The sequence below is a fragment of the Vipera ursinii genome, assembly GCF_947247035.1.
Source record: "Vipera ursinii genome assembly, chromosome: 5".
NCBI classification, from domain to species: Eukaryota; Metazoa; Chordata; class Lepidosauria; order Squamata; family Viperidae; genus Vipera; species Vipera ursinii.
The window spans coordinates 13,438,588-13,460,979 of NC_139518.1; the positions used below are offsets into that span (position 1 = coordinate 13,438,588).

Here is a 22,392-nt window from a genome sequence, read left to right on the forward strand (position 1 = left end):
GGAAGACTGGGACACACCATTACCAAGAGACAAGCTCCCAAAATGGGAGTCCTGGAAACAATCTCTACATGCCTTAGATGGAATCAACATACCACGCTGCTACACTCCAGCCTCCCTTACAGCAAGTCAGACCAGGGAAATTCACATTTTCTCAGACGCATCCACTGAGGCCATAGCAGCTGTTGCTTATCTCAAGGTTAAAGACTCTATAAATCGGACCCACATTGGGTTCTTGTTTGGCAAAGCCAAGTTGGCACCTAAGCCTGAGCACACAATCCCTAGACATGAACTTTGTGGGGCCGTATTGGCTGTTGAAATTGTAGACTTCATATTGCGTGAGCTGGACATTCACATACATGACATTAAATTTTATACAGACAGCAAGGTTGTCTTAGGCTACATACACAACCAGACAAAACGCTTTTATGTTTATGTCAGCAATCGTGTAGAAAGGATCAGAAAATCCTCTAAGCCTGAACAATGGCATTACATTCCATCAGAACTTAATCCTGCAGATCATGCTACAAGACCACTATCAGCAAGTGCTTTTACAAGTTCCTCTTGGCTAACAAGTCCTAAGTTCCTGCTTGATCATACAGAAGAAAACAAAGTCGAATCCTTCAATCTTCAAGATCCGAAGAATGATCCGGAGGTTCGTTCTGAAATCAATACTCTTCTTACCAGATTTGAACAAAGAACCATCATGGACTGTCAACGCTTTGAACGGTTCTCCGAGTGGAATAAGCTCGTACGCACCATCGCAAGGTTAGTCCACATCGCACGATGTTATCACACCAAGTCCGATGACATTGAATGTCAAGGCTGGCACTTGTGTAAAAACCCTCTATCAGCAAAAGACATCGCTAACAGTGAGCTGCTCATCATATGCTGTGTACAACAGAATGTCTTTAGCGCAGAATTCAAATGCATCCAGGACAAACGGAACATTCCAAAAAACAGTCCAATCGCCAACCTGAACCCATTCATAGACATTCACAGCATGCTAAGGGTTGGCGGTCGTTTACATAAGGCCAATTTGGGAGAGCGTGAACAGCATCCTCTCATAATACCTGGTCGTCATCATCTCTGTACCTTGCTCATACACCATCACCATGAAGAGGTTAAGCACCAAGGCAGACATTTCACAGAAGGTGCCATAAGAGCGGCAGGCTTTTGGATTGTAGGAGCAAAAAGACAGATTGCAGCTATACTGCACAGATGTGTGCAATGCCATAAATTAAGAGGAAGGCATCAGCAACAACAAATGTCAGACCTGCCAACCGACAAATTAAGCACTGACCCACCATTCACTCATGTTGGTCTGGACGTTTTCGGCCCATGGTTGGTAACAGCACGTAGGACACGTGGTGGCCAAGCAAATAACAAGCGTTGGGCAGTCCTATTCACTTGTATGAGCATACGTGCAGTACACATTGAGGTTTTGGAATCCATGGATACCTCATGTTTCATTAATGCTCTAAGGCGATTTCTTGCCATAATAGGACCAGTAAACTCATTAAGATCTGACTGTGGAACTAATTTCATTGGAGCCTGCAAAGAATTAGACATCGGAGTTCCGGTGGCGACGCGACGTCGAAAGACAGCCGTTTTCGGGCTGCCCGCTCCGCAGCTGTGTTTTTCCATCGTAAACAGCGTCTATCAGCTGTTTAGATGGATTTGAAGCCCCCTCCTCGGGAGAAGAGGAGGGGGTGAGGCCCCAGGTAGGGGTTGAGCTCTCTGGGGCCGCCTGAGCTGAGAGCTTGGGCGGCTGAAGGATGAGCCTCCCCGAAGCCTGGGTTGCTCCGAGCTGCGCAGCGCCTCTGCTCTGGGATTCTTGGAGCAGAGCCAGGCGTTAGCAACCACCCCTGCCAAAAGGAAATACTTTTGATTATCAAGATGCAGGCAGAGCGGTACAGGAGGTCAAGGTGAAGTGGACTCTTTATTTTTACTCTCTAGCTCAATGGATTTTATAGCTTTAAAGTGAAAGTGCGTAATAAGTGAAAGTGGGGGAAGATGGCGGCTAAAACTTCTAAAGCTCTTCAGAATGTGGGGTCTTCCCTGGTGCAAGAGACCTCACTGCAAGCTTTGCTTCCTCCTGCATCTCCTCCGGTATTGACGCTTAAGGATTTACAAGACGCTCTTGGAAAGCACACACAACTGATGTCTGATATGATGGATGAAAAGTTGAAAAAGCTGGAGGAGAAATTGGAGGAGAAAATGGAAGAGAAAATGGAGAAATTGGAGAAGAAGATGGAAGAGAAGCTGAGAGCAATGAGGGTGGACATCTTGTCTAAGGTTGTATCCGTAGCTGAATGTGTGCTACAGCTGGATATAAAAGTGGAGGATCTCAGTCAAAAGAACTCTATATTAGAAGCAAAGGTATTAGAAAATGAAAATATAAGGGATAAAATGGATGAAGAATTGAGCCTTGTTCAGTATAATCAGATGCAGAATGCTATTAGAATTAGGGGTTTAAAGGAGAATGGTAAAGAAGATTTAAAGCAGCTGATTTCTGAGGCTCTGGAAGGGGTACTGGGCCAGTCAGCATCTGAAATTGAGGGAAATATGGACAAAGTTTTTCATGTAAATTCATGGATTGCAAGACAGAGGAAGTTACCCAGAGATGTGGTGGTCTATTTTACAAAGAGAGTAATAGAGATGAAGTCATTCAAGCTGCTTATGATACTAATTTGGTAGTGGCTGAGCAAGAAGTTTTGGTTTTAAAAGAGATTCCTCCGAAGATCCTAAGGAGAAGGAAAGATTTCGTATTTCTAGTACAGGAACTTAAGAAACGTGATATTAAGTTCAGATGGGAGATTCCAGTTGGGTTGGTGACAACGCACGAAGGTAAAAGACATCGTTTGGTTACTGTGGCTCAGGCACGTGATTTTTATAGTAATGTGTTAAAAGCAACCCCCCTATCATTTTTGGAAGTTGCAAAAGGACACGGTGTGGGAAAGTTTCAAGATGTTGCAGACAGACAGACAGAGGACAATGGTGGTGGAGGGGATCAAGCTACAGTCTCATCGGTTGCTGCAGGAGGCCAGAAGATGACGCGTGCCGCCCTAAGAAGAGCGAGACGAGAGCAAGAGCAAGACCAGCGGAAAGTTATGGAATCTTCAAAGTGTGCTTACAATGAAGATGTAGGAGGAGAGCGGTCTAAAGAAGTTTTGGGGGTCATGACAGAGGTGCTCCAAAAGTTTTGGGGCGTTAAGATTGCTGATTAAATTTTTAGATTAGAATGTCAATGGAGTAAAATTATTATAGAGGAGAAAGAAAGTTTTTTTTTCTTTTTTTTAATATTTTATACAATTTAAGATTGATGTTATTTGCTTGCTAGAAAAGTATATTAGGGTTACGGACTTAAAGTATGTGTTGAACTAAGAGTGGGTATGTAAGCACCTAATTAATAACAAGTTGTCTTAGAGATTGCTTAAATTTTTTTTTTATATATATACTCTTTTTATTTGAACTTTTATTTGAACTTAAGGATGATTTGGAACTGTGAGACATTTGGCGTGATACACGCAAGAACTATTTTAGATTATAGTTTAGTTTGGTTGGAGATTATTAAGATTAACAGAGATAAGCGCTTTTGGTGCGTAACTGAGAATTTGTTTGGAAATTAGAGAAAGGTGGGAGAATGCAAATAGCAGGTGAAAGTTTTTTTTCTTTTCCCTTTTTTTTGAAATTAATATGAATAAGGACTGGGATTAAGAAAATTTATTTTGAGTAAAGATCTTTTTTTGTTTTCCTCTTTTTCTTCTCTACTTTATTTGTAATATTAATATTGTTTGTATTCATTTTATATGAGCTAGAGAGAGATAGAATTTATAGTTTATTGTTGATAATATAGGGGTGTTTATGTTTGTTTTTTGATTTTATGCCCTGTATTTAGCTCTGGGAAGTCGGGGGGGGAGGAGGGAGTGGGGGAGAGGGATAGGGGTGGGGGAGGGGGGGATTAAAGTCAAAATGTATTGTAAAACTTTTTAAATAAAAAAAAAGAATTAGACATCAATTCTAAGTCAGTCCATGACTTTTTAGCTGGAAAGGGCTGCACTTGGATCTTTAATCCTCCTCACTCTTCCCACATGGGCGGCTCATGGGAGAGAATGATAGGAATTACGCGTAGAATATTGGACTCTATGTTAATGGACTTGAACTCCACAAGGCTTACTCATGAGATCTTGACCACTTTATTAGCAGAAGTGTCTGCTATAATCAACTCAAGACCACTAGTACCAGTGTCTACCGATCCAGAATTCCTGACCATCCTCACTCCAGCTACTCTTCTAACTCAAAAGCTCGGATCTGTTCCTGTTCCACCTGGAGATTTTGGAAAAGGAACTCTGTATCATGATCAATGGAGGAGAGTACAACACCTTGCCAACTGCTTCTGGAATTGATGGAAGATGGAATATCTTTCTCTTTTGCAAAGTCGCAGAAAATGGAAAAATCAATACCCCAATCTTCAAGTTGGAGACCTTGTTCTGCTCAAAGACCAACAAGTTCAAAGAATTGAGTGGCCCATGGGACTTGTCGAGAAGGCCATTCTCAGTGACGATGGGAAGGTACGTAAAGTGGAAGTAAGGGTCGCAAAGCAAGGCACCATAAAAACCTTCATCAGACCCATTACAGAACTCATTCTGCTTCTACCTTTTGAAGACTGAACTCGTTGCTTTCCCTGTTGAATCCTGCCTTCAAGAAGAAAAGTGCCTTCAACCTGATCCAGACTATTGAAGCCTGAAAAGGCAATTGTTATTGTTGCAATATATATGCATGTTCTTTTATATCTTTCAGGTCTTGAACGCAACAAGCAAAACCTCAGCCCGAAATGGCAGTTTATTGTTGCAATATATATGCATGTTCTCTTATATCTTTCAGGTCTTGAACGCAACAAGCAAAACCTCAGCCTGAAATGGCAGTTTTATTATTGCAATATGTATGCATGTTTACTTATATATCTCAGGTTTATGTCCAATATGGACGCATATTTACCTCTTGTATCTCTCAGGTTTTTATGCCTCATATATCATGTTTATTTTTTATATCCCTCAAGTTTACATTTATATGTATGCATGTTTATTTTTATATATTTTTCTCAGATGTATTACTTATATTTCTTAGGCGTTTTCTGACAACAACAAACCACAAACATGTTCGCATTTGCATAACTACCGTTATGGGATTTTATATGGTGGTATTATGAAATACCAGACGGGGAGTGTGCTGCCACCACGTGGCTGGGTGGAGAAATCACAATGTGGGCAGTCAGACCCTCCTACTATATGATGTATTTCCTTTCCCCTCCCCTTTCTGGGATGGACTTCCTCCTCCTTCTTCCCTAGTGAGCCATGCTTCATTAGCAGAAAACATGGGGTCCCAATATGCAGACCCTGGGAACATTATCATCTTCTAACCTTGGAGACACCTCGGGAATATCTTGGAAATGCTGTACAACGTCATCTGAATTGCAATAAAGGTATTTCTATATAAAAGGTGTTTCTACGAGTTTAAACTATCTGGAGAGACCTGTTAAAGTTAATTATATCTGCTTACACAGACCATAGAAGTCTTACAAGAGATTAATTAAAGCACAACACGTCGTTCCAGAATAACTATGAAGGCTGGGAAGTCAACTTGTCAAGAAAATGGCATGGATGAGTCTATTAAATCACCAATATTTGAGCTTGACCTGAAGGAGACCTTACTTTTATGAATTATTTCTTATAATATTCTGCAGGGGGAAAGTGTATGAAATCTATCATATAAGAGCTTACTTGCTGAGTTGGTCTTACTTATGAGAATTTCTCATGTTTATTTTTATATGTTTGTTTGTGAGTATGAGTGCCCTACAGATACTTGGTAACAAATTAAATCGATCCAGAGCAGTACCCAAACTCAATCAGAATTGAAGTGTTATACATAAGAGCCACTTAAATTCATTTGCTATTGCTTTTTAATTAATAACACTCAGGGAAAAATAAAGCAGAACACAAAAATAATAGTGGTGGTGATTGTCAAAGAGGAAAAAAACACAAATGAAAAGTGCTTTAACAAAAAAGGGGAAAGAAATATGACAAACAAGAAAATCTTACACTTAGCAAGTTTTGGGAGAAAGTAGTGGATTACATAAATATGGCTGTGCAACAAAAGCTACAATTTTCAAAGGATAATATTCTTTTGAATTATATACCCAGTGCATGGAATTTGAGAATCGGACAATGTAAATGGATTTTCTGTGCTCTTACTATGGCTAAAAGTCTGATATTGCAGCACTGGAAAGATAAATGTATAGCTTCATTTATTCAATGGATTGAAGACTTGATTGCACTTGCTACTCATGAGCAGATTGCCTGTAGACATAGACTTTATATAGACAAGAATAATGAAATATGGAATTCATTTGTACATAATAGAGTAGATTTTTTAAAAATATATAAATGTATTAGGAATATATAGGTACTTGAATAATATTTAGACTAGACGAGTCTATATAGAATTGAAACTATTTATAGTTATAAGGACATATCAGGTTACATTTTTTTCCTTTGTCATATTTCTTTCATAAAGAGCAGTTGAAGACTATAATTTCAGACTGGGTTTGCATTGCTACATTTTCCTTCCATATATAACAACCAGCATGTTGGAAAGATTAAAAAGATCCTTGGAGAGAAAAAAATAATAAAAGCTTTTGTAAAAGTATGCAAAACCATGGCATTAATATCTAAGATGGCGGCGCCTGGAATGGCTGAGGCTGCATTGGCTCTTGAAGGTGAATAGTTTTGGGAGGGATAGTAAGGGCTATAGGCCACATGATCAGGAAGATTTTAATGTGTTTGAGCAACATGGTGGAACTAAGGTAACATACGACATACGACCAACAATCTTTGCTGGCCTGGCGAGTTTCTAGTTGTTTTGAAACTGTTGGTGAGACCGTTAAAAGTTGTTGGCGCTGTTTGAATTTGTTCTACCAGCAGCAAGATATGACTGCTGGCCCAGTGATGGATTCTACTGCAAATCAGGGCTGTTTCCAGAGGAGGCAGAGGAGGAGAGGACCTGGAGCTTATGGAGCGAAGGAACTGGATGAGGCTGCCGGCAGGCCCAGAGGAAGAGAGAGAGGCTTTTGGAGGAGTTGGTGGCGCCGGCAGCAGCGTGCTCCAGGGGCGAAAAGAAGCAAGGCCTCTTTAAGGAAAGGGTGGAAGAGTCAGGATCAGAAAAAGGAAAGAAGGCGAGGTTGTCAGAATACAAGCTAACTTGAGGGCTAATCCACATGGAGCCCCATTTCCATCTGTCCTGTTTGCCATCGTTCACTCCCTAGAGACTAAAATGGACAATGTGAAATTTGAGCGGGCCCCAAACAAGGAGTATATATCGGAGGTGGTGATCCTTTGAGAGCTGTATGCAACGAAATTTCATTTTGATGTATGCCGATTGGTGTACATTCAAAGTGACAATAAAGTTATCATCATTAATGATTAAGATACATTAGGAGGTGGGAGAGCCATGGAAACTCAATGGGTGATTTCAGTCCCACATACTTCACAGGCCTCCTGCTATAGGAAAAAAACTAGAGGGGCGGGTTATTTAAGCCATTATTATCCAGTAAGGAAAAGGGGGTTAAAATGAGAGAGAATGAAATGGTAAATACCAACATATGGATCCTGCAATATCAAAATAGACTCTAGATCCCTGGTGGATTATCTTGGTGGAATTCTCAGATTCCCAATTGTAAACTTGAAATGTAAATATATACATATACACATAAATCCTAGATTTTCCTCATCATTGTGAGTACTGAAGACAAGAGCATTAGACAAATTTCTCTTTTTCTCCTTCTGTTCCAGTATGTTATTTGTGGTATCAATAGAATTGGTCCCCCCTCAAAAAAAAAACCCTCCTTGGGTTTATGTATCCAAAAAAATCTCTTCATTTTTCTGAATTTTTAGTTCCTGTTGTTGGGGAACAAGTGGCTCTATTTTGGTTCTCTGGTTTACTTTGTTTCACAAAAACAATGAATTTTAACTGTGATTTCGCTCTCATTAGAAATTTTACTTGCAACATTTTCACACTGACAAGCACATTTTAAATGACCACAGTTTACAAGAGCAACCCCTCAGTTTCAAAACCAAAGTAATTTGAAGTAAGGAAATGCCATTTTTTCAGTGACTGCAGTTGTGTCTGAAAGGTGTGGTAAAAAAAAATATTCAGATGATGGCTACAACAGTGCAGTCAAAAGTACACATGGATTTTGTGTGCAGAGCTGTTGCATTCATTTTGACTTTTTTTAAAACTGTACTTTGCAGGTGCCCCTGAGTGAATGAAATGTATCTTGTGTGCATTCCAAAGGCAAACACAGAGATTTGGGGACCTTGGAGTCCTAGTGGACAATCACTTAACTATGGGCAATCACTATGCAGCAGCAACCGAAAAACCTAATACAATCCTGGGTTGTATAAACAGAGGCATAGAATCAAGATCACGTAAAGTATTATTACCGCTTTAAAAAACCCTAGTAAGACCACATAAAGTATTATTACCACTTAAAAAAAAACCTAGTAAGACCACACCTGGAATACTGCAGCCAATTTTGGTCACCATATCACAAAAAAGATGTTGAGAGTTTAGAAAGAATTCAGAGAAGAGCAACTAAGATGATCAAAGGCCTGGAGACCAAAACATATGAAGAACGGCTACAGAACTTGGGTTCGGCTAGTCTAAAGAAAAGAAGGAACAGGGGGCTGGGCTAGAAGACCTCCAAGGTCCCTTCCAGCTTCTATTCTATTCTATTCTATTCTATTCTATTCTATTCTATTCTATTCTTATTCCATCCCATTCCCTATTCTGTTCTGTTCTATTCTATTCTATTCTATTCTATTCTATTCTATTCTATTCTATTCTATTCTATTCTATTCTATTCTATTCTATTCTATTCTATTCTATTCTTATTCCATCCCATTCCCTATTCTATTCTGTTCTGTTCTATTCTATTCTATTCTATTCTATTCTATTCTATTCTATTCTATTCTATTCTATTCGGAAAGGTTTACAAATATTGTGTTCACAGAGTTTTTCTACATAATTGTGACAGTCAGTCTAATATCATATGATGGCAGAAAAACATTGCAAGCCAAGAGATCTGTCCAAGACAAGATTCAAATGTTTTAACTTTTTGACAGAATTCCATAGCATGTTATAGATAGCATTACAGATGAGTTAACATATACTTTTAGGTTCAATGGGTTTCAATGAAACCTTTCATGAATCACCCCCTTGAGTGTCTTTTAACAAAACAATGTGCCCGTCCTAGTTTCCAGCAGCAATGACAAGAGATCATGCCTTATTCTATGCTGGAACCTAACTCAGGTCCCACATATTTCTTGTGCTATCAGCCCGTTCTACATAGACTACCATGAAGTAGATCGAGGCCTCCCAAATGACTTTGTTTCCCCCACACACACACTTTGGTTAAGTAAAACATCCTGTCTTCAAATCTCAAATCTCTTCACTGAAGAAAGTCCACATTGTTTCTCAGAGGTTGCAAACCATTGTTCACATAATACAATCAAGGCTAAGTTCTTAATCTAGTAGTGACCTAGAGTTGTAACTAAAAAAAGTTGCATCTGGAACGGAAGGGAGAAGGGAGATGTGGGGATAAGAGTGAGGCTGTTTCTCCCAGACTCCTTTTGGGGATGATCTGGTCACAATCCTTTTGTATCTCTCCATATTTGAAGATGCGAAGGCTGTCCCTTTTACATTCCAGAGGCAGATGAGAGGACAACCAGCAGCAAGATGGCTGGCTTCAATTATAGTGGTGATGGGTTCACAGTTAGAAGGCCTGAAAGACCAGTTTAGGAACAGATTATCCTGTGGATAATATGGATTTCCCTATATCATGCGGTTGCTAAGCTCAGTACAAACTTGACAGCATAGAATCAAGATATCTAACTGTTGGACGAGTTGATCCTTGAATTTTGCTTTAACTTTGTGTATATCATACACAAACTATTAGTATATAATTAGTATATAATACTAATTTAATTTTGCATTACCCAAATGTAAGTCACAGTAATGCATCCAGAGGAAGGGAAGTGGCTTGCAATAGGTCCATCCCACCGCCACTCATTGGGATCAGCAACATACAGATTAAATAAATAAATGCATTGCTTCCCTGGAATGAAAACTTGGAAGAGCTCAACCAAAGAAGAAGATTGGAGTGAATTTTCTTAAGACAGCATGAACACAGTAACAGGAACCATTTAAGGACAGGAAGTGCAGGTATGACCTGAGTGCCTCAATAAACAGATAATACCAATGTCTGGAGCTTATTTCATTCACTTCCTAAATGAAGGCATCACAGAACTCTAGAGAGAACAGTTTGTTTCGTGCTTTGCTTTGCCACTCTAGATGCAGGACAAAGCCCCTGTAAAGAATTGAAGAAACACATCAGCTGGGTGCATTTAATGCATCAAACATTACTAGGCAGCTCATCTTATTTGACACTGGAAGCCATGACCAGGATTTAAATCTAATCCTCTGTGTGTGTATGTGGGTGTGGGTGTGTGGGTGTGTCTGTGCGTGTGTGCATGTGCGCGTGCACACACAACTTTGAGTCAATGTTGACACCTGGCAACTGCCTGGATAAATCCTTGCAATTCCTCTGATGAGTTTTTATTTAAGAGGTAGTCCTCGATGACTGAGAATCTCCATAGACATTTAAGAGGTAGTTTGCCATTCCTTCCTCCCACGGCTGAGAACATGTGACTAGCTCAAGGCAACCCAGACTGCTTTGTGCCTAAGGCAGGACAGGAACTCACAATCTCCTAGTCTAGCTTAGTGACTTCACTATCACAACAAAGTCTCTCACTAAATCTTTTCCTTCCCCTTCCTTATGTCTCCCATGGTTTACGAGTGAGTTTTCCTTAGATTACAAGGGAGGAGCTTCATCTACTTCTGTCCTACACAAGGCTTTCAATCTAACAATACTGAGCAAATTATACAGAGATGCCCCTAACCTGCTTTAGCAGTTGGAGAATGGATAACAAAAGGAGGGAATTGTTTTCTTGCCAGAATTTCTGAAGTGGTTTTGTCCACACACCTCATTAGAAGGCAATTGTCATTCCCTTACCTTGCTGTCATGATTTTGATATTTAGCTCAGAATGGCTGAAAATCTAGAACATGTAGATCAAACCTGGAAATGGATAGCCCTGAAAAAAATGGCTAGCCTCAAGCCATATCCTAAATGGAAATCAAACCACATTTAAAGTACTGCAGATTCAGAATCCAACCAGAGCTTCAAGTAGGGAATTGAGTAAGGGACAACAAATACACATACCTTGCTCAATAGTAGCAACTATGAGAGGGGTCTTGGAACCCTAGTGGATAAACGCTTAAATATGAGCCAGCAGTGTGCTGCAGCTGCCAAAAAAGCCAACACAGTGCTAGGCTGCATTAACAGAGGGATAGAATCAAGATCATGTGAAGTGATCTTTACACTTTACAATGCCTTGGTAAGGCCACACTTGGAATATTGCCACAAAGAAGAGGGAGTCAAGCTATTCTCTAAAGCACCTGAAGGCAGGGCAAGAAGCAACAGATGGAAACTAACCAAAGAGAGAAGCAACCTAGAACTAAGAAGAAATTTTCTGACCGGTAGAACAATTAATCAGTGGAACAACCTGCTTCCAGAAGCTGTGAATGCTCCAACACTGGAAGTTTTTAAGAAGAGACTGGACAGCCATTTATCTGAAATGGTATAGGGTTTCCTGCCTGAGCAGGGGGTTGGACTAGATGACCTCCAAGATCCCTTCCAACTTTATTATTATTATTATTATTATTATTATTATTATTATTATTATTATTATTATTATTATTATTATTATTATATGCACACACATAAACATATACACATATATACATGCATACATACACAGCATGTTTGCTCTGTGTCCAACTATTATGCTTACTATGATGATGAAAGATAAAATTCTGAAAACTTGGGTTGTTCAGTTTAAATGATTTTGCAAATGAATAATTTCCTGTTTCTGTTTCTGTTGTTCATTTCACTAGCTCAGGATCTTATTTTGCTAGGGAGAAATGGCATAATTTCTTCCACATAGCTCATGGAAACAAAAGCTCCTTTTGTATAGATTAGTTTGCTTCACATCACATATTCAAATGACTTATTGATTTAATCTATTTTCCAGATTTGCAAAATGCACTGAATCATAAACTTAACTAAACCACTTTCTGGATTAACGCAGCATAAGCCACATGACAGTAAGCCAGGCTAACCCTTCCCAGATTAACGAGCAAGTGGTGTGAAGGAAGTTGCTAAATGACTTGATTAAATGTGCAGTGAAAAGTGAGCCAGTGCATATATTATACCAAAAGCAGACATACAAACTACTGAATATGTAGAAGGTAGGTTGACATAGTGAAAAAGGCAATGCAACATTCATCTTAACCACCACACCCCCTAGCACAATAATTTACACATTCAACATGGCTAAATGATAGACTGGGGCATCCACTGGGGGATTTCTAAGAAGGTCAAGGTGTATCAGGTGTAAACAACCAGAACCACTTGTGAACAGTCTTAAGCATCAGCTTTATTTTTTGTCACCTATGTTACAAGAATCTCTCCAGATTAACTGCATTCCCTTGAAATGGTCAGATAAGACTTCAGGGATTTTGGGGCGATAAGGTCTGCACTATTTTCAGCAGCTCAATCCTTTTTTAACACTTTCCTCCAGTCTAGCTGGAGACTCAGCCACAAGATGGTGACCACAACCATGTGACTGAATCCCTGCTCTTTTGTACAGCTATGCAATACTCCTTTTTGTACAAAATGAGAAGGGCTTCATTTTGCCTTTGAACTTCACAAAAGTTGGAAGGTAAGCACCCAAAGCAAAGCTTAGTTTAATTCTACTGTACGAAGTACTATTTTCCAATGACCATTTTTTTATTCTATAGTTGAATAATTCAAACATGTTGACCTACCATATTTTCTGGCGTATAAGACGACTCGGCGTATAAGACGACCCCCGACTTTTGAGAAGATTTTCAAGATTTTTCGTCTTATACGCCGGAAAATACTTACATGCCAGTTGCCAAGTGTCCTACACAAGCCCGATTCAGCCCCGTCTGATGCAGATGGTGCAAAGCCTCCCTTTTGAAGCCCAAAGGGGCTTTTCCTTCCACCCACCCATTTGAGAGCACATTTGCAGACGGAGCAGCCGCGCATCTGGAGCCAAGCCCCGCCCAGGAGGCAGTCAGCCAGCTGGGCTCAGAAGACGCGCTGGAGAGCTGGGCTTGGGGCGGCCATGCCGAGGCCGGATGGTGAGGGCCGCTGCGTGGTCTGCGGGCGAGAGGGGCGCCAGGCCCGCCGGAAGTCCCCAGAAGTTCCTGGAACAGGCTGGCAGGCACGCTCTTCCCCGGCCCGCCGGAAGTCCCCGGAAGTTCTTGGAACGGCCTGGCGGCGGGCGGGTACTCCCTCCCTGACCCGCCAGGGAGCGTCTCCCAAAGCGCAGCGTCTGGCAGCCGGGAGTCCGTCGGCCTGGTCGCTGGCAAGCTGGCCTGCGGCCAAGGCCGGAGCCCAGGAACCGGTAGCCGGGTGCGGGTGGGGGGAAGGAAAGCCGGGCATGGGCTTCTGTGGCTGGTTGCAAGGCTGGATGCGGGCGTCTGCCTGGAGAGATAGCGGGTAGCAGGACGCGCTCTGCTTATGCTCAGATGCCACTTGGGTGAGGGGGAGGGGCTTCCTGCCGCTCCCGGGGTCTGGCGTTTGCAAGGAGGAGGGGAAGGGGCTTAGAGGCTCTTGGGGGTGGGAAGGGAGAATCATGTTGGAGGGGGGACTGGACTAAGGAGGCTTGAAGTTGCTTTGCAATAACGGGGACGCTCGACTGATTTATGTTTTTTTTCCGGCGTATAAGACAACTGGGCGTATAAGACGACCCCCCAACTTTTGAGAAGATTTTCATGGGTTAAAAAGTCATCTTATACGCCGGAAAATACGGTATGCCAAATTCAGCAACTTGTAATTCAGCCTCAGAAACATTTAGATTAAATATTTTATTCTCACACAGCCAATGAGAAGCAAAATGACAGCAAATCTGAAAGTTATAAAAAACAAAGGACAAAGAAAAACAGACCAGCAAATAAACAAACTGCAAGAGAGTTTTTTTTTTAAAAAAAATAGCATGTGAGTGCCACGTAACAGAGTGAGTGCCTGTTACTCGTCCCAGCTTCTGCCAACCTAGCAGTTTGAAAGCATGTAATAATATGGATATTATCTTGTTTTTATGTTATTATTATTATGTTTATTTTATCTTGTTTGTGTTCATGTTAAAGGGGAGTTAAAGTGCGTTAGGAACTTGGTTACATATATAGTTGGTTAATTTATTTATTTATTTATTTAATTTAATTTGTATACCACTCTTCTCCCGAAGGACTCAGGGCGGTGTACAGGGCAATAAATACCAAAAGTACAAAATACAAAAATTAAAAACAAATTAAACAATTGTGCCTGAATACAATAAATTAATTAAAAACAGTAATTAAAATCCCAAACCCATCAGACCATGTTAATGTTATTTAGATTTTGATTGTTATTTTTGTAACCCTGTATTCAGTTCTGGGAAGTGGGGGAGGGGGAGGGGGGTGGTTTGGGGGTGGGTTTGTATTGTAACTTTTATAAAAAAAAACTTTTTAATAAAAAAATGCAAGTAGAAAAATAGGGACCACTACGGTGGGAAGGTAACAGCGTTCCATGCGCCTTTGGCGTCTAGTCATGCCGGCCACATGACCACGGAGACGTCCTCGGACAAGCGCTGGCTCTTCGGCTTTGAAACGGAGATGAGCACCGGCCCCTAGAGTTGGAAACAACTAGCACGCATGTGCGGGGGAACCTTTACCTTTACCTTTAAGACAGTTTAAAAAAAAACAGCATGTGTTCTTGAATCACAGTAATTGCTGACATCTTTGATGATGGCTTCCTACTTTATTCAATAAAGATTATTTATCTGTAGCCCCTGAGTTTCTTCAGAATAGGCCTAAGGGATTTATTTCTTCCTATGAGGTGAAACTTGATATCTAGAGATATTGCTATGAAGATTCACTTAGCAATGTCCAATAAATCTTGGCACTGTTTAATCAATGCATTCTCTAACAACCTATTGTTGAGTGGCTATGTTCACAAAAACACTTAGCCTGATCACTGAATAAATTCATTCCTGAAATTGCACGACACATTTTGATACTAAGCTAAGCAAATAGGATGGGTTTGCACAGCGTGCTTCACAAAGATACATCTTCCAAGTTAACACTAATCAAATCAATATTGTGTGAATGTTCCAAGCAGATCTTTAATGGACTTGGTTAAATGAATTTTTATAAACACAGCGTAATTTCCTCCATAAAAAACCAGCATTAACTTTGCAAAATGTACTTCTGCAAAAAGTACCATTATCAAACAATAAAATTAATGCACAAAGGCAATAAATAAGCCATTAAGTAGAAATATTCAGTGGCAAATAAATTGACAGAACTCACTTGCCTGTATACCGTATACCAGGCATGTCAAACACAAAGCCCGGGGGCCGGATCCGGCCCGCAAAGTGGTTTCATGTGGCCCGCAAACCCATCCTGGAAACAGTGAGGGAACTGCCCCCTCTGCCTTGGCCCTGGCCCAGAGACCCTCCTTCTGCCAGAGACCCTCAGATCTGTCCCATTCCTGCCCAGGCCCCCGTAGGCACCCTTGATGCGAACAATGTAGAGCTGGCCATGCCCACCCAGTAGGCCATATGCACTCTAGCCACACCCACCCAGTAGGCCACGCCCACCCTGGCCATACCCACCCAGCCCCTTGAGGACAACCGCAATGCTGTTGCGGCCCTCAATGAAATTGAGTTTGACACCCCTGCCGTATACAGTGATGCTTAGAAGTTTGGGAATCCTTTTGAATTTTCAGTGTTTCACATCTGGGAAAAGGGTCTTATGTTGGAAGTGTTTGCCTTTTGCCAAGCATAGCACTTCTCATCCAGACAAAACAATCTATTTTAGTGTCATTGATTCACAGAGCATTCTTCCAATGTTCTTCTGATATGTCTGCATGAACTTTTGGAAATCATAGATGAGACTTAATCTTCTTTTTGGAGAACAGTGACTTTCTCTCTGCAACTTGGCCCTACAGCCTATTGTTGTTCAGTGTTCTACTAATGATAGTCTTATGAATACTGACATTCACCAATGTAAGAGAAGTCTTAAGGTTTCCTAGATATTACTTTTCTTTGAGTCCTCCTGGATTATTATATGTCTTGCTCTTGGTGTGGTTATATTCAACCAGTCCTGGGAATGGGAGGCTAACAATGTATTGAATTGCTTCCATTTATATATAATTTGTCTGACAATGAACTGGTGGAAATACCTGTGAAATCTCCTTTATTTGAACCATGACACGTTTCCACATACTTGGGTTATGAAAACCAAACTTTGATAACAAATATCCAAAATTCTGTTCCTTAAACAAGGCAGGAGCCCCCACACTCACACCTGTTCATCACTTCATCAACTGGAACACCTAACTCTAATTTCCCCTTTAAATGACGTGATAATCCTAGAGGTTTATATACTTTTATCGTGCATACATATATAGCTTTGGATCATTTCCCTCAATAAACAAATGAGCAAGTAAAATATTTTGGATTCATTTGTTTAATTGGGTTCCCTTTGTCTACTTTTAGTATTTGTGCAGAGAGCAGATCATATTTTAAGTCATATTTATGCAGACATATTGAAAATTCAAAAGGGTTCATCAACTTCTACCACACCTACAGATATTCAACAGGTCATTTCTATTGATATATATTCTCACAATGTGAAAAAAAAATCTTGCTGTCAAAATGAAACATTATTAATCATCCAATGCATGATAAACATATGGTAGTTGTATGTCATCTTCCACAGGTGATCATTTCTGTCCACTGATTTGCTTAGAAAATTTGAAATTACCCCTTAAGTTATGATTAAAAAGTGATTAAAAAAAGATACATTCGCTCAGCGAAAGAGACATTTTATCTAGCTTTGGACCCAATGTGGCTGTAAAATTTTGCTTTCTCCCTATTCTGAATTCCTTATTTTTGGCAGAAGATTCATATTCCAATCTACCTGATAGAAGTTTTGCTGTAGGGATAAAATGAAAAATACCTCTGTAGAGATATTTTTCCTCATTTTCCTTGAGCCCCTATAGAACAGGTGAAAGATAAACACAGTAATAAATAAAAGGAGATATTTTTGACAACATCATCCAGCTAAAAAGGAGGAATATACCGTTTACCTGAAAATGTCTGCAAGATCTTTTGCTCCGATACCTTTAAGAATATCCTGAATGATGGCAGGATTACTATCTTCTGAAGATGTTGGTAAAGGTGGGCATTGTGCATGTCCATAGTAGCCTATCAAAATCCCCAAAATAAATAAACTTGTAGCGGTGCAAAATAGCTTAAATATCCAGCAAAAGCTGCAGCAATTGGTCTTTGGTGGATGCTGGGTCCGGTAAGAAATATAATCTGGATCTTCCTGGAGCCTTTCAAACCTTCCTTTGGGAGATGCTGATGGCTGAATGCACTCCAAGTCAGCATTTTGCATACTCTCAGTTGGTTGACGGACTGCTCCATCCAAAGCAAAATGGTCAAAGCTCAGCTCCTCCAGTTCTTTCTCCATGTCCCATTCTAACTCCAGAGAAGTGGCTTGAAGGTCTTCACTATCTAAATACTGTGCATTCTGATCTGCATGGACTTTTTGGTAAGCCATCCTTTTACCTATTGCATTAAATATGGATAATTAAAAGGTCTACAAACTAAGGTGAAACCTTGAAGAAGCAGGATATATTCAGCCTTCAGAAGAAAAGATCAAGGAAGAAGAATAGGATAGCCATGTTCATTTGATAGCCTGGGGAAAAAATAACAGAGAGAAAGGTCAAAACAGGATATAAAATAATAATTAAAAAAATTACACTACAAGAAGGCAGATTTTTGTTGAGATAATGGGAAAAAACTCTTCCTAACTAAAAGAGCAGTTTATTTGCTCATCAGATCCATACAACCACCTATTTCACAAACATAACTCTAGGTGACATCCTATAAAACTAGTTAAAATAAATAAAAACAGTCATTAAAACAAATAAATACATTAAATACATAAATTAGATAAATTAATAAATATAAATAAATCAATTATCGGGTATACAGTATCGAGTCTAATGAAAAGAACGATTAGGGGAGATGTGATAGCAGTGTTCCAATATTTGAGGGGCTCCTAATAAAGATGAGGGGGTCACGTTATTTTCCACAGTACCAGAAGGCAAGACAAGAAACAATTGATGGAAACTAACCAAGGAGAGAAGCAACCTAGAATTAAGGAGAAATTCCCTAACAGTTAGAGCAATCAACCAATGGAATAGCTTTCCTCAGAGGTTGTGGGTACTCCATCACTGGAGGCTTTCAAAAAGAGACTGGACAACTGTTTGTCTGAAATGGTATAGGGCATGGGTTGGCAACCTGCAGCTCTGGAGCAGAATGCGGCTCTTTCAGCCTTCTCCTGTGGCTCCCAGCCATTTGCAGAGAGAGAGACAGAGACAGGCACTTGTGCTTCCCTTCTCTCTCTTTCTCTCTCTCTTTCTCTTTCTCTCTCTCTCTCTCTCTCTCTCTCTCTCTGTATGTGTGTGTGCATGTGTGTGTGTGAGACTCATGCTGTTCTCTGAAAAGCTGAGAAGCTTATTGTGTGGGGCTCCTGCCTTTGCTGCATCTCCACAGGAAGCAGGAAGCAGCAGGAGAGCCAGCCCAATAAGAATGTGTGTCAGTTTGTCCAGAACAGCGTGAAGGCAGCTTGACAGGTGAGCAGAAGTTCGGAGAGAGGGAGAGAGACAGGGAGAGAGGGAGAGAAAGAGAGAGAGAACTCATGCACAGCAGCCTTTATTTCTTTTTAATTAAACTCTTCAATCAAGTTCCCCACCTTGCGGCTCCCAGTGTTTTTTTTTCCCTCTGGGAAACAGGTCCAAGGTCCCTTCCCGTTCTATTATTCTATGTTCTAAATATTAATACAATTAATGTTGTTAACATAAACACTATAAAATTATAAATATATAAACACAAATGAATAAGACAAATATAAGTAAGTTAAATGGAGGTATCAATTACTCAAGGTTCATACTTTTCCTTCTTCTTTCATCTGCCTCCTATTTTAGATGTATTGTAATCGTGTCTCAACTGATGGCTTCTATAATGACAAAGTGGAAGGGTGGCAGTTTTAGCCTGTTTCTATCTTAACAGACATGCCCTCAGCGTAGAACTTTGACCTCTAATCTAAACATTCAAAATCAATTCTCAACAAATCATTTCAAAATTGACTTCAGGGATGAGGCCTCGTTTTCCATTCATAGTTTTGACTATAGAGATTCCATCCCATAAGCAGTGGCAATTTAACGCTTTTCAAACAGAAGACAGACCCATCCATTAGAATGCAATGTAAATACAGATATTAACTCCTCAAAGGGGCACTTATCTGAATGACACCTGCAACACAATCTCCATCTCTTTCTTGTAACCTAGTAATAGTTTCCCTCATCTAAGATCCATCTTCCAGATAGCTTCATGAATTAGATAAACTTCATTAGACACCAGCAGCATAGAAAGGGAGGAGTAAACTCCTATTACATCTACAAACAGGGGAGAAAAAGATTACAAAGCATATCAAAAAAATAAACAGAGACCGCCAACTAAAATGAAGGTGGAAAAAGCACCCAAAACTGTCTCAATGCATAGCACCTAATTGGACAATCCTAATTCTTTACAAAGAATTCATTAATTCAAAAATCTGTGTCCTCAAACACACATACACAACAACTGAACAGATCTACAGATTCGCCATCAGCAACATAATCATTGTTTCCGGTCTAAAGTGGTTTAATAGAATTGCAGGCTAATTGTGTTGACAGCCTGGAGTTCAATCCTGATGGCTTCAAGGTTGACTCAGCCTTCCATCCTTCTCAGATCGGTAAAATAAAGATCCAGATTGTTGGGGGCAATATGCAAATAATGCTTACATTGTAAAGCATCCAGAAAGTGCTGTGGGGTCTTCAAACTTGGCCCTTTTATGACTTGTAGACTTCAACTCCTAGAATTCCTCAGCTAGGCAGGCTGGGTGAGGAATTCTGGGAGTTGAAGCCCACAAGTCATAAAAGGGCCATGTTTGAAGACCCCTAGCGTAAAGCATTATGGAGCAGTATGTAAGCCTAAATGCTATTGCTACATTCTCAGATCATGTAATTCATTAATGTTGGGGTTTCCATTTCTCTTTGCACATACATATGGAAGGCAAAGACTTGGTTTTTGAACATTTTTCACTTTCACTGAGAGTGACTCTTGGTGGTTTAGTTTTTGCCATTCTTTCATGCCATTCTCCCCATTTTTTGCCATTGTTAGGTTGATCTTTTTTATGTACAGTAGTCCTCAAGTTATGACCACAATTGAGCCTAAAATTGTTGTTAAATGAGACATTTGTTAAGTGAGTTTTGCCCCATTTTATGGCCTTTTTTTGCCACTGCATTTAACCTGGTTGTTAAATGAATCTGGCTTCCCCATTGACTTTGCTTGCCAATAGGTTGCAAAAGGTGATCACATGACCTTGGGACACAGCAACGGTCATAAGTACGAACTAGCTGCCAAGCATCTGAATTGTGATCACATGGCCATCGGGATACTTCAAAGGTATTTTCAGTGCCGTTGTAACTTTGAATGGTCACTAAAGTCAAGGACTATCTCTATATGATTTTAAACTGGTCTGGGACCTCTTGAGAGTTATGAAAAAAAACCTGTTTTACTACTTCCTAATTCTACAGTGCGTGTGTGCTTAAGAGTGTATGCTATAGTAGATAAAAGCCAGACATGCAAACTTCTAAAGTGCCTCTTTTATCAGAGCTAGAAGTAGAAATCAGAATTCCGTAACAGCTGCCTTCAGATCTCTGCATATTAAATAGAACACAACATGTAAAATCAAATGGTCTAAATGTACATGCTAAATGAAACAAAATAAATAAACATCAATTAGCAGGATCCAAGTGTGGTACATTGATAACTGCTTTAAGGAAAATTTTCAGGCACTAGGATGCATGCAAATCAGTAATGTTAACCAATCTATCCATGCAAGCATTTCGTAAAAATTATATTAAATTCCATGAAATGATTGTTAGCCTGTATCAACAACCTTTTTTTTTAATTGGATAGGCTTTCCCAAACCAGATCAAGATTTCCTAGACAGTTCTTATTTCCACTAGGAAAATTTGTCATTACCAAAAGCTCTTTCAGAAAGGTTTTTCAGATAGATGCCTGCCTTAGGAATTAGGACGATACCTCTAAAAGTGTTGAGTTTTTCCAAAAATTCTCATTTCCTTAAATTCCATGGATATTTTACACTGAGATTTCTGTTTTTTGTCATATCTTTTTCTTCAGAGGAAACTAATCGACTCAGAAAATGGGGGAATATCCCTATCATTTTAATTCTTGAAGCTCACCTAAATATTTCTTAAATTCCTCAACTGAACCAAAACCTCCACATTTCTCTCAAAAATTATATCTATTGATCTATCTAAATTAAGGGGGGGGGAAATAGCTACTTCCTGCAAAACACTGACCCAAGGCTTACCAAATAATTCAGGGGTCTTCAAACTCAACCCTTTTATGACTTGTGGACCTCAACTCCCAGAATTCCTTAGCCAGTGTGCCTGGCTGAGGAATTCTGGGAGTTGAAGTCCACAAGTCATAAAAGGGCCAAGTTTGAAGACCCCTGAAATAATTTATAACTTGCTCTTAAGGCCCACAATTCTTTGCTTTGCCCATAACACTCATTGAAACTTATCAGCATTTGAATATTATTTTAATGCCAACTGCCCCAGACCTTCGTTCGTTTTGCTGGGACCTTAAAACTTGGTTGTTTGATCTTGCTGGACTGGACTGAGGGGGTTTAATTTTAATTTTAATTTTAATTTTAATTTTAATTTTAATTTTAATTTTAATTTTAATTTTAATTTTAATTTTAATTTTAATTTTAATTTTAATTTTAATTTTAATTTTAATTAATTATTTTAATTTTAATTTTAATTTGTTTAATTGTGGGCTAGTCTTATTTAATTCTATTTTAAAGTGTACTTATTTGTATTGTTTTAACTCGCCCTGTAAACTGCCCTGAGTCCTTCGGGAATAGGGCGGTATATAAAATCAATTAAATAAATAAATAAATAAACTGCACTTCAGGCATCATATGCTGTTAAGGAAAGAATTAGCAAAAACAACAGTGACATTAGTAGTGACAGTTTCTCTTCATCATATACATCAAAGTTA

At 39.7% G+C, this 22,392-nt stretch overlaps 1 protein-coding gene across 4 annotated transcripts in view; it reads right to left on the reverse strand.

Moving 5' to 3' along the window:
• NAALADL2 (N-acetylated alpha-linked acidic dipeptidase like 2) overlaps positions 1–17,951 on the reverse strand; it is a 474,305-nt gene extending 456,354 nt beyond the window's left edge. For all 4 annotated transcript variants that reach the window (XM_083363590.1, XM_083363589.1, XM_083363591.1 and 1 more), the window contains exon 1: positions 17,334–17,951. In XM_083363590.1, coding sequence (XP_083219716.1) covers positions 17,334–17,809 — 476 coding nt within the window. In that variant the 5' untranslated portion in view covers positions 17,810–17,951. The remainder of the gene's footprint in view (positions 1–17,333) is intronic.
• Positions 17,952–22,392: the final 4,441 nt, after the last annotated feature.